We start from the raw sequence: 13,050 nt of genomic DNA, 5'->3' as shown, positions 1-13,050 counted from the left end.
TGAAAAAAAACAAGCAACACGTGCGTTTCACCTGTGTAATTGAACCCCGTGCCGACCCCGGGTTCAACGCATTAAAGAGGAATCCAAACACATTTTACACCGACGGCCCGGCAGAGGAAAAACTGCGGGGCTCTAATTACCGACACTTTCTTTTGGTCGCTGCTGAGCCTCTGATTGGCCAGTCGACGTCCAATTTACCCGCCGCGTCGCTTTTAAGGTCGAACTCTCAGAACTTCCTTTAACTCTCGCCCCAACCTGCTTTTTTTTTTTGTAAATTTAAAAAAAAATAAATAATTTTGATACAAAAACACGCCGGATCCGTTAACGACCAACAATTTATCCGCGAGGATTAAACCGAAGGACGAACTGCGAAGCTCGGCGAATCGAGCGGAGGAAACTGTTTTTAGATGAAAAGAACTCTTGAACTTCGCAGGATTTTTTTTTTTTTTCTCCAACGACAGAAGGGAAGCCTAAAATGAGAGTGCGCGGACCGCTGGCGGAGGAAGACGGGAGGGAGGGGGGGGGAGTGGGTCATGTTTTGTCTCGACACGTGGACGGTCTCTCACGCACACTTGTGAGGAAGGAAAAAAAAAAAAAAAAAAAAAAAAAGGGCGACGCTTCGGCAGTCACGACAACAAAACCGCTCGACGGGCCTCCGCGCGTCGTGTACCTCGGCGACGGTCTCGACTTGCTTGTTACCGCAGTTTCTCCGGGAGTGATCTGCTGGCACATGCAAGCTGCAAATCTCTGTGCAGCAGCAGCTGACTGTGTGTGGGGGGGAGAGGGGGAGGGGGGGGTGGGGGGTGGGAATAAGCGCACGGTGGTGATGTGTAGCGTGCTTTAGATAATTATAGATATTTTTTTGTTTTTTCTGCTTCGCGCTTTGTTTTGTCCCGTCGCCCCCCCCCCCCACCATATTGGATTGATTTGAAATGAGTAACGGTATCTGCAGCATTAATCAAAACCGGAGCAAAAAAAACATAAAACGGCCTCAGCGGCTCCGCCGTCGACTTCAACGATCGATGAGCGTCGCGTTTATTTGAGCGTCGTTTCTGAAACATTTATCCCCGTTGTGTTTCAAAACAAACCCGTCGAAAGATGAAAACCTTTGAACCGCCGGAATAAAAACTTTTCATCCAATTGTACACTTGTCAGAGTGGGAGGGGGGGGGAGGAGGGGGGGGGGCAGGTGAAGGTCATGGCAGTCGGCCTTAATGCCATACAGTGTGTGTGCGTGCGTGCGTGCGCGATTGTGGCGGCGGCGGCGGGCGCGCCCCCCCCCCCCCGGACCCCCCCCCCCCCCCCGGCCTCTGAAGTGGGAAACACCGACGGTTATCGCAATCAGCGCAAATGTCACCTGGCATCATCTCCCAACTTTCTCAACGTTCATTACGTCTCGTCTGACTCGCGGCGCGCCATATGGCGAGCGATAAGATTTTATAAAAAAAAAAAAAAAAGAATGAAAGAAAGAAAAAAGAAAAGATCTTATCTCGGCCGCGGACGCGTTGAAATGAGAGCGTTTGATTTCGAGCAGATGTGCGCATCAGAATTTGATTCGTCGGGTGGGGGTGGGGGGGTGGGGGGGGGGATAATATTTTGTCTTTAGCGGGAGATGAATGCAAGCCGTGGGTAAGTGAGCCTGCTGAATAAATGATGTTTATAATCATAGCCCTGGGTGTCAGCTAATGTGCCCAGGGAGTGTGTGTGTGTGTGTGTGCGTCGGGGGAGGGGAGGGGGGGGGGTAGCTCCTCGTCTGTCCGAGCGAGCCCCTCCAAGGCAGATGATAACGCGCATCTAAACTGCTGCACGGGTGGGTAACGGGATTGTGGGCACGTTGGGTCTCTCTCGCCGGATAAGCCGCCCCCTGACAGCGACACCGACCTCTTCCTCAGTAGCTTGGACAGGAAGTCACTGTGTGTGTGTGTGTGTGTGTGTGTGTGTGTGTGTGTGTGTGTGTGTGTGTGTGTGTGTGTGTGTGTGTGTGTGTGTGTGTGGGTTGGAGACATCATGTAGGAGGCACCTGGCAGGTATGCAGGTGGGAGGTGGAAAGGGAGGAGGTTTAAACTTTTCCACAGCCAGAGGGGAAGAACAAATAAAAGGTTAGGGAGGACAGTTGTGGAATGAAGGCGGTGGAAGGACGAGGAGGAGGAGGAGGACGGGAGGAGGAGGAGGACGAGGAGGAGGAGGAGTCGTATTTGCCGTGATTAAAACTTCCGGATGATTTCCGTTCACCCATCAGAAATAAAAGTTTATAGAGCATTCGCGCCCCGGCACGTAAAAAGGGTGGAAACGTTCACTTTGCAGCAGTCATATTATGTCATATGCAAATTAGCGTGTTTCATAATCTCCGTCGGTCACGAACGACCTCTGACCGTCGTTCCTCTGCGAAAAGCAGCTCGTCTCAGTCGGCCCGTGTCGCAATCATTTCCAGACAGTTCCTCTCGACAAGTTGAGTAATTCTGTTGTTTTTTTGTGTTGTTTTTTTCCTCCCCTCTCACTTCGGACACACGATTTCTCATCTCCGCCGCTCCGCCGGGCGCCTCGCGGTCTCACCAGAAACGACGCGTCAAACCGCCCGCACAGCCGACGTCCCGTTAATTAGCATTCATCTGAACGTAAGAGGGACTAATTAAAAAAAAGTTAAAAAGACATTTTACAAGAACTTTAAAAAAAAAAAAAAAAAAAAAAAAAAAGAAAGTCAGATCCACCTTCTCGTCCAAATACGCCCCCCCCCAAACCCCCCCCCCCCAAAACAAACAAGATGGAGGCAACCGAAATGCCGGATTCAAGGCTTCACGCGGCGGTTTGCCACTTTGGAGCCCGCTCTGAATATCCTTTGGTTTTTGGTGACGAAATTGCTTTTAAATTCTGCTCTTTTCCCCGACGGGTTCCGGGACGACATGACTGTGCAGAAATAGGGAGATCAAACTAATTTACCCCCCCCCCCCAAAAAAAAAGTAAATAGCCCGTGCTCTGGCTGTATTTATTATTTTTTTTTTAGACAAAACGTGAACAAACTTCCGCCGCGGATCTTTTTGTTGGGCTGAATTGTGCGACAGTTTTGTTTTAAAAAAAATAAATAAATAAAAAATTAAATAATAATAAAAAAAAAAAAAAAAAAAAAGAAGAAGCCCTCGAACCAAAGCGCCGTCTAAAATACGGCACAAATAGATGCGAGAGTGACATAAGCATGTTGAAGGGATGTAAGCAGCCTGACAGGAACATCGCTTCCAGCATCTCCTGCCGTTGCATTAGTGATGATTTTCCAGGGAGGCGCTTCACAAAGAGTCTTCAGAGCGCCCTGCTCGTTGAGCTGCAGCCAAAACCGGAAAAGCCCCATAACAAACGGGCCACGTGCGCACCGGGGTGGGGGGGGGTGGGGTGGGGGGGGTGTGTGTTGGGGGGGGGGGGGAGCGCACGCCGACACAGCCTGGCACGCCGTTATTCTGAACCCACCCTTTAACACTGACCAAATCTATCCCCACCAGACCCTAAAAAAAAATATATATATATATATATATATATATATATATATATATATATATATATTTATATATGGGTCATTCTGCTTCTAAAAACAGCTTCCTCTCCCCGAGGCTTGCCAGAGCATGAAATAGACTTTACAGTACATCACGTTAGCCGAGAAACACCGACCAAGAAACTTTCTGGTTTTTTTTTTTGGTCGTTGCTCATTTTTCATCCCCTTTTTGTTGCTGTAATCAAACATATGGCGGCTCCCTCCCTCCCTCCCTCCCTCCCTCCCCCGCCCTTCCCCCGCCCTCCCTCCTCCACTCTTTCAGTTTATGACCTGAATAAGATATCAGCAGTTTGCCAGGTTTGGAATATGACAGGCGAGGCTAAAGTCATGTAGAGATTTAGATAATATGGCTGCTGAACACTTTACAATACTTCCCACCTTCTGCCCCCCCTCTCCCTCCCACACACACACACACAGACACCCTCCTGCTCCCCTCCCTCTGTGCTGATAAGCTGGATTTCATGGGGTTGGGGTGGGTGGGAGGGGGGGGGATTTCAAAAATGCTTTGGATTTGCGTTGAGCCTGCTGATATGGGAAAAGGTAGTCACATGACAAGACGGCACATTCATTTCCTACCGGTTTGTAACGCTACCTATCGACCACCTCAACCACTGGCAGATAGGAATTAGAACAATGGCTGCTCCTACTTTGGGTAGAGGTTGAGGAAGCAGCTGTAAAACAGTATGTTAAAAAACAAAACAAAAAAAAAAACTGCTCTCGTCTCCATTTTGGCTTTGACAACTTAAGACTGAAAAAAAAAAAAAAAAAAGGAAAATGCAGTGAGGACATTATTTCCAGCGTCCTATTTGCCTTAGTTTCAAAATGTCCAGATGCCCTTCCGCCACGAGCATATTGTTTGCTTCATTTGTTTTGTTTTCCTCCTCCTTCTTCTTCCCGCCGACATTTTCCATTCCATGTCCGACGTATAAATTCCCCGGTGTCTCCGCCTCGAAAACGGCCTCATGTTTATTTAAACTCCTGTGAGGACCGGCAGCCGAGCGCCCCGGTGCCCCCACCCCCCCCCCCCATTCATTTTCTGCGGTGTATTCTTGTAGCCGCCGCCCCCCCTCCCCCCCTCTCCCACCGGAGCCATTCATCAGCTGGGTCTAAGTGTAGCTCCAGCACTTCACCGCAATGATCAACTCTCCGCACAAACCAGCGGGTGTGTCAAAGAGAAGCACAATTACAGAGAAGGGAAACGGTGGAGAGAGGACCGTGAAGAAGAGGAAGAGAGGAGAGGAAGAGTGCGGCAAGAAAAAAAAAAAAAAAGAGGAAGAGTGGCAAAGAGTGTCAAGTCATGAAGCTTCTAATTTTGGTTCCTGGCTTGAGCACTACTTTGTTCCTGCTCAGGCTTTTATGCCACGAGCATGAGCTGGCTGGAGACAGACAGAGACACAGGAGAGCTATTGAATTAGCAAAGACCACACTCCACACACACACACACACACACACACACACACACACACACACTCAACACAATGAGCAAGAAAGAGATGTTAAAAAATAGACTCCCGAGTGGTGATGAATATTTTCTGCATGCGTGTGGGCACACAGCAGTGTTTGCCTTGTGATCTTATATTGTAAAGCTTTTCCTGTACATTTGGAGTTTTTGGGGGATTTAATTTAATTGTCTTTGTAAAGACTTCACCAAGGTATATATATATATATAATAAAAAAAAAAATTAAAAAAAAAAAAAAAAAATCCACAGCCCCGGCAGACCATTTAAAAAAAAAAAAAAAAAAAAAAAAAAAACGATCTCCCCGAATCGGGATAAAAGAAGAGGACTCGCATCGACGAGTCGAGTTGAGAGCACAACAAAGGGAGCTCGGGCTGGCATCCAAATTAGAGGGAAGATGAAGATATGAAAGATCAAAACCCGAGTAGGGATGAGGAAGAAGAAACAAAAAAAACAAAAAAAAAAGAAAAGGGAAGAGATATTGGCAAACACCGGCATCCAGCTGTGCCACAGTGAATCAAAAGTTTAAAAGGCAGTATGAGTCACAGCCAAATCGTCTGCGTGGGAGATAATGAAAAGAAGTTAAAGACGGAGTCAAGAAGAGTCCACACGGAATGTAATTGTATATATATCTATATATATATATATATATATATTTTCATTTATTTTAATATTTAAACCCACTAAAAGTTGTAAATACAACTTTTGAATGAAAGGCACAGGAAAAATCAGACAACGCTGATATAATACTCCAAAAGAAAAATTACAGTACAAAAGTGGACAGTTAGTTACGCATGAACAGATCCCTCCAGGTTGACCATCCTCCAGACTGAGGAAACGGAAATATATCCCACACAACAAAAGGACGGGGGAGGGAGAGGGGATGGGGAGGGAGGGGCGCGAATCAGAAATCCACTCGCCAAAACACGTCTTTATTGCTTTTCCTAACTGGCAAGGATCACGTCAAGCTCTTTCTAGTTCCAGTTGGATTGGCTCATTTGAACTGGATTATTGGCCGGTCCACCAAATGTGCTACGCAAAAAAAAAAAAAAAAAGAAAACCTCCACTGGGCATTTAGCATCTGATTCACAACATCAAAACAGTTGACGTAAAAAAAAAAGAAAAAAGAAAAGAAAATAAAGAATATGGAGCCAGAAACGGGTTTTTTTTTTTTCTCAGGTTACTCGAGCTCTCTCTCGTGACTCCATTAGCGGATGAGCCTATATTTGTGATTATACTTTAATTTGTCGGTCGGCCGAGTGTTAAAAAAAAAAAAAAAAAAAAAAAAAAAAAATCAAGCCAAACCTCTAAGTGGTGCCGAGCATTGAAATATTCAACGGCGATTTCTGGGCTGCAAATTTTTTTTTTTTTTTTTTTTTTTTTTTTTAAGAGGCGCAGGTCAGCGGCCGGTTCTGGAGTTTTATACCAGCGATTTGTCACGAGACTTTACTGCACTCGCAGCAGGATTCATTTATCCTGCCGAGAAAGAGCCTTTATCCCGATTTCTAGTCACCTGGAGAATCACTTCATTTCCCTCTTTTCAGTCAAGTCTTTCTTTTTTTTTTTTTTTAACCCTGTTGAAGGAAAACACGTCTTATCGATCACTTATCGATCGTACAGGAGGCTGAATGAGCGGAGGGGGTCATGTGACATTACACGTGGCCAATCTTCGTCTCGGACACGTTTCGATTTGGTTCTTTGGGAGGAGGGAAGAAAAGAAGAAGAAGAAGGAAAAAAAAAAAGAAATCAGTATGCAGGTCTGCCAAGCTCACGTAAGATTGGTGTACACGTTGAAGTTCTTTTGGACAGCTCTAGTGGTGAGGGGGTGGGGGTGGGTGGGTGGGGGGGAACAACTGGAGGGAAAGGTACCGTGTCTGTACTGCTCCAAGTTCTTATTATAACAAATAGCCTCTTTGGTATAGGCACATCTGCATCACGGGACCACCAATGTCCAATTAACCCCTTGCTTTTCCTATGTGCAGCTGTCTCACTCCCTCTGGTTCCTATTAAAAACAAACAACAACAACAACAATAACAACAACAACAACAAAAAGAAGAAAAAAAAAAAAAAAAGAAAGATGATTGCCACAATCCTGGAACCTGGAAAAAAAAATTAAAAAAATCTAGTGATTTGATTGGAGTAGCAGGAAATTACACTTGTGTAGGCGTCGAGGGTTTTCTTTTTCTCTTGAGATAAAAGCAAACCCCCTCCCCCTTTGTCCCCCCCCCCCCGACCCTCCTGCCTCTCCTCTCCACCTGCTGTGGCTCGGCCCTCCCTGCTGCCTGACAGCAGGAGATTCATGCTACCTTCGCTTTCCTGCAGCACCAACAGTACAGAGGGGGAGGGGGGGGGAGGGGGAGGAAACAAAAAAAACCAATGGCAGAGCAAAAAAAAAAAAAAAAAAAAAAAAAAAAAAAAAATTTTTAAACGCATCCATCGATTTGAATCCAGACCTGAAGAAAAATTCAAATTAAGAAAAAAAAAAAAAAAAGAAATCCCAACGAAACAGTTGTTAAGGTTCGATGTTATGAAACACAACTGTTCTGATGGATTGAGGAGTCGACGGTGTGTGTGTGTGTGTGTGGGGTGGGGTGGGGGTGGGGAGGGGGTGGATGGATGTGATCAGGGCTGTGTGGTGCTGCTGCTGCTGCTGCTTGGACGCTCTGGTTCACGTTAACCCGGGTCCAGTGAAGGATGCGTTTACCAAGAGCCCTTTCTTATCTCCCTCCCACAGCGGTGGCAGCCCACCCTGGGAGGGCAGCCGTTACCTCTATCCCCTCTCTATCCTGGCTCTAACCAGAATTTTGTAGCGACACGCTCCTCCTCGCCGCCGGAGCAAAGTCGGGTAAAAAAAAAGCGAGAGCTTTAGCGAATCTGCTTTGAAGTTTCATTCTTACACCTCCCGATGCAAGACCTAACACCTACCCCGCTCCGGCTCGCGGAAGGGGGGCGGGTGGGGGGGGGAAACGGATGACATCATGTACAAGAACCAGGATCTTAAGAGTTCGGAGATTAAAAGAGTTCAGGATCCAGGTCTGTCAGTGCGTAAAAAGGCTCACGCCGGCTCCGTTCATTACCTGGCTGCGGCGGAGGAGGAGGCGGCGGCGAGCTGCGTGAGGTACTCGCGCAGCTCCTTCGCCGCCTGGAAGCGGCCGTAGCGCTTTTTGGGTTTGGTGCACTCGTCCAGCAGGGCGTCGAGCTGTCCGTCTTTGGCGAGGTGGGCGGGCGGGTCGTGGAGGAGCCCCCCCGTGGTGCCCCGCCACGTAGCGTACCGCGACAGCAGGTTCTGGCACACGGCGTAGTAGTTGTGGTCCACGGTGACCCGGGAGCACAGGGAGTCCTTGGAGAACGACAGGCAGGCCTCCCGGTCGCACTCCTCGAAGCGGCTCTCGTACCACACGTCGTAGTTTTCTGGCTTGTCTGCAAAAAAAAAACAAAAAAACAAACAAAAAAAGGTGGGGGGGGGGACGGGGACGGAGACGGAGACACGGTCACGTCAACGCACGGCCTTCAAAAACAAACAGAGTCCATGATATTCATAATCGAAAAGGTCCCAAACGGTTATTTGAAAAAAAGACAAAAAAGAAGGTATTTATTGGATCACGGGCTTTTCACCAGGTGACTACGCGTCATGGAACCGCTACGCCCGTCACAATGATTACATAATCTACTAATCCCAGTTATTTCAGTTGCCCGCAGTTACTTCTTTTCTTTTCGGGCGAGAGCAATCTCTCTTTTAGCCAAATGTTTAAGACCGTTTGTAGAAAGAAAGAAATGGCGATGTTGGTGATAATAAAAAACAAAACAAAACAAAAAAAACAACAACAACTGTCTCCCAGCCTGGGAATAATTATTATTTTTTTTTCAGCGGTTTGTGCAAATTATTACCCAAAGAAATGAACCTTCCCAGCAGCTGACAGGACCGAGGTGCCACTCTTGACATCCCCCATGGGCACTTACAGGAAATGCTTTTTCAAAGCGCACTGCCAAACAACTCATCCACAGCTTCGTTTGACAGAAATGAACCACTTTGCAGATTTATTGAGCAAATAAAATCCTCTCTCTCCAGCTCATTTGCCATTGCTTTTTTTTTTTCTCCCCCTCTTTGGAGGATCGTGCCGAGCAAAAGAAGGGAGCTGAGAAAATAACCTGGAATGATGAGAGAGCTATTGGCTTGTGCGTTAAAAAGCAGATCGATAACATTGTGTGTGGGTGGGGGGTGAGTGGGTTGGAGAGGTGGGGGTGGGGGGGACCCGGAGGATGCGAACACATAATCAGTGTATCAGCGCTTGTAATGCACTTCTCCTCTGGCTCATCAGAACAACTCAATCAAACATCCAGAGCGGCCCTGTTATCCGGGGGCCCCTGTGGCACCCCCCCCCTCTCTCTCACTCACTCACTCACTCACTCCCCCGAAGAGGAGGGGGCGCATCAACCTCAATCAGCGTGGGTGATGAAGATGGATCTGCCTGTGTATGCATGCCACGAGAGCGCACAAGCACACGCACACACACACACACACACGCACACGCACACACACGGAAATGGGCGTGCAAAAGCAGCAAGGTGAGGTGAAAGCAATTAATGGATCAGAGCCGGCCAAGCATCACATCGCGGCACTGATTGACAGATGGCATCAGGAGAGTGTCCTGTTCTTTTTCCAGTCAGACTGTCAGACTGACACACACACACACACACACACACACACACACACACACACGGAAATAGGTTCATACCCAAGGACAAAGATGAGCACATTAAAAAAAATATAAAACATTATAAAAAAAAAAAAAAAAAGAAAGCAAAGTGCCGAGAGACTCGGCTATGGGCTGAACAGAAGCACGAGGTCTATTTCATCGCAGCTCGGTTCTTTCAGCTTCCTCCTCCTCCTGCAGGCCCGAGTGCAGCAGCGGCAGAACTTGTCCAAAGCAAACACGAGCATTTCCAATTCAAATGAGCGGAGAGCGGCGGACGCGCGCGGGCTGCCGAACCTCACTCGCCTCCCGCGCCACCTTCCATGTTAAGGAGCTCCGGTCCGACTGGTACACATTCTCCTCACTCCTCCGCCTTCACAAGGCCACGCTGGGAGGGTGGAGGGGGGGGGGGGGCACGCTGGGAGTGGGGGGGCCTGAAATGCTTGTTAGCGTGGCCTTACTAGTGGCGTTCAGGAAATACGAGCCAGTTTTAGCAATGCCCGCCCGTGTCAGAGTGCATTACTGAATGCGAGGGAGGGACTGTGTGTGTGTATGTGTATGTGTGTGTGTGTATGTGTGTGTGTGTGTGCGCGTGTGTGTTATACGTATCGGGAAAGAGAGGAGAACGAGAGTGAGCGAAGTGCGTTGCGTTGCACGACAGCTCCCCCCAAAAAACAACAACAACAACAACAACAAAAAACATGGGGGGGGGGGGGTGATGAAACCATCCTCAAACGCTATAAACCCAACGATGGGGAACGGGCTCCTTCCGCATCACCGGACTGTGCAAACACGGCGCGCGGCACGACTCGAACGCCCGTCTTCATCTCGCCGGAAAAGCCGACGTGTCGATACGGGAGCCGGTAACGAGGGGGGCGGAGCGGCGCCCGGCTTTCTGCTCGTTTGACTTGCAAATCAATTGGCCTCAGTTTAGACGGATGAAATTAGCATCACATCTCTCTCTCTCACACACACACACACACACACACACACACACACACACACACACACACACACACACACACACACACACACACACTCTTTTACACTTTTAGCCTCGCTTTCCATCTCGGGCTCTAACAGTCGGGATTGGATTCTGTGTTTGCGGAGCCCCGGGAAGTTCGCCGTGCCCATTTCCGGCTGCCGTCCCCGACACTCGGCCGTGACCTCGTAATACTCATTACCGCCGTCATCCCTCTTCTTCCTGCTGCGTCGTCGGCGCTTGGCGCGCACGCACGCACACACACACACACACACACACAAACAAACAAACAGATCCGGGCGCACAAGAAGCAAATAAACTTGAGGCTTAAACTGTGAATGGCCGGCGTAAGCGGCTTGAGTCGTCAAGCTCTAAAATGTGTCGGCCAGACAAAGAGGGTCTCAACCTGGATTGTGCCACGGGACTTGCAGGGGAGAAGGATGGGAGTGGGGGGGGGGGGGGCTGCTGTGACAGGGTGGAAAATTGCAGCTTTTGGCAATGAGGTAAATACACACAGCCGCATAATCGCAGAGGAAATGAAGTACAAATTTCGGGGGGGGGGGGAACAAAAAAACCTCTACAGGGCATGTTGTAGTGAGTGTTGTACATCTACTTGCGCTTTTCTGGATGTCAGATCTCTTCATTTAGCAGAGCGTCACTTAATCTCAAGGTAAATTCATCACAATGCTAGCCGTCCAACACACACACACACGCACACACACACACACACACACACACACAACAGTTCATATCTGTCACAAGGCACAATGGCGGAACCTCAAAACCTGGCGGCACCACAGTTCATCACATTAATAGGATTTCTGCGGGAAGGGACAAATCTCAGAGCCAGACTAGGTGGTCGTCTCTCTGTCTGAAGTGGACCCTGCGAGAGGGGGCTGAAGGGTAGGAAGCTGCCGCGCGGTGCACCGGTGATGTATAGCTCTCCCTGTCCTTGTTATGAGGTTTATTCTGAGAGGAGAAAAAAAACTAGGGCAGCCGAGATGGCTCGTTATCCAAACGATCTTTGCTTTGATGGGGACGTGAGCGTTCGAGGCAGAAGGGCTGCTTGGAGGAGTATATTCTTAGACGAGAGGAGGCTTCGAGCATCTGCCAAATTTGCCCACAGCCGTCGCTCCCTCGAGGCCTTTTCCTCAAACCTTCATCGCCGCTTCATACGGCCATTCGTGGTTCCGTCATCCGGAGCAGCGTTTTTAGTTTTCTCCCGTCTTCGAGGAAATCCAAACTGCGGTCAGCGTTTGATTTACTCGCCGGCTCCGTGATAAACGTGTGGGCTAGAAAGGAGGCCCAGCCGCTGCAGCAGTCGTCATTTTATGAATAAATTATCACTTTTTTTCAAATTTATTATTATTTTTTTTTTACAGTTTCCGAGAAGCAACAATGACGAGGCCATAATTTGACCATGAAGTAATCGTTAATATTAAGAGAACTGCTGCTCATCTTCACACGACTATCTAGATCCTCACGAGGTAGCAATGTTTAAAAAAAAAAAGGTGCAACGGGCATACATGCTCATGAACAAATATGGGTATCGTCATGGCAACTGGGGTAAATAATCTACAATACGCATCGCTTGGAGACGGATGGATATACCGAAGACGAAGACCGGAGTCGACGGACGGACGGGGTGGGAGGGGAGTGTGGGGGGGGGGTGTCACTCACTCTGCTTGATCAGCCTTTTGTCCGCCACCAGGACGTTCTCGGCGTCGACGACGATGACCTTCCCGTCGCGCGGGCCGACCGCGAAGTTGTCGAAGCTGACGTCGAGCAGGTAGAGGGCGAAGTCAAAGTCGTTGTTGGTGAGCTGCTCGGCGATGTCCATCAGCTGGCGCGCCAGGTCCACCCTCTTCTCCCACGGCGCGTTGTAGAAGCTCCACAGCTCCTCGCCCACGTAATTGACGGCGACCACGCGCCCGCACGCGCCCAGGTACTTGGCGAACGGCCACCCTTCGTCTGACGGGAAGCTCTGGGAAAGCAGAAACGACACGAGAATGGAAAACACAGCCGATTTAAAAAAAAAACAATAAAAAAAAAACCAGATAAAAGATGCCAGGTTGCGTGATGTAGAATTGGCTGGAAGCACAACAGAAATACCCCGTTCGGCTTTCAAAAGCAAAAGGCTAACGCGGGTTGCGAGAACCTTCGCAATGCCAGAAAATATTCAACTTTCAAAAAGAAATCAGTTACTCAATAGAGAGAGACAAAAACTAAAAAAAAAAAAAAAAAAAAAAATCCCAGACAGCGAACACAAAAGATGCCATGTGCAGCCTTGGGTCATTTTTTTTTTTTTTTTTTTTAAATACACAATTCTGAGCAGAATAGCTGAAAATCTGCCAAAAGGATCACGTGCAGCCGAGCCGG

General features: G+C 48.4%; 1 protein-coding gene across 3 annotated transcripts in view; it reads right to left on the bottom strand.

Annotated features, from left to right (window-relative positions):
* Window positions 1-13,050, bottom strand: part of dipk2ab (divergent protein kinase domain 2Ab) — a 41,030-nt gene that overhangs the window by 9,357 nt on the left and 18,623 nt on the right. The window contains exons 3-5 of one of the 3 annotated variants that reach the window (XM_069703549.1): window positions 12,352-12,655; window positions 8,073-8,415; window positions 6,365-6,997 (exon numbers count right to left, since the gene is read on the bottom strand). In XM_069703549.1, coding sequence (XP_069559650.1) covers window positions 6,982-6,997; window positions 8,073-8,415; window positions 12,352-12,655 — 663 coding nt within the window. In that variant the 3' untranslated portion in view covers window positions 6,365-6,981. Of the gene's footprint in view, window positions 1-6,364; window positions 6,998-8,072; window positions 8,416-12,351; window positions 12,656-13,050 lie in introns of those variants that run through there. The other 2 variants (XM_069703548.1, XM_069703550.1) reach the window with 2 other exon arrangements.

This window comes from Brachyistius frenatus, unplaced genomic scaffold (assembly GCF_029030835.1).
Source record: "Brachyistius frenatus isolate BFR_SWC_R1_liver_20210118 unplaced genomic scaffold, ASM2903083v1 Contig_47, whole genome shotgun sequence".
NCBI lineage: Eukaryota > Metazoa > Chordata > Actinopteri > Embiotocidae > Brachyistius > Brachyistius frenatus.
This window is presented reverse-complemented; position numbering and strand designations above follow the sequence as displayed.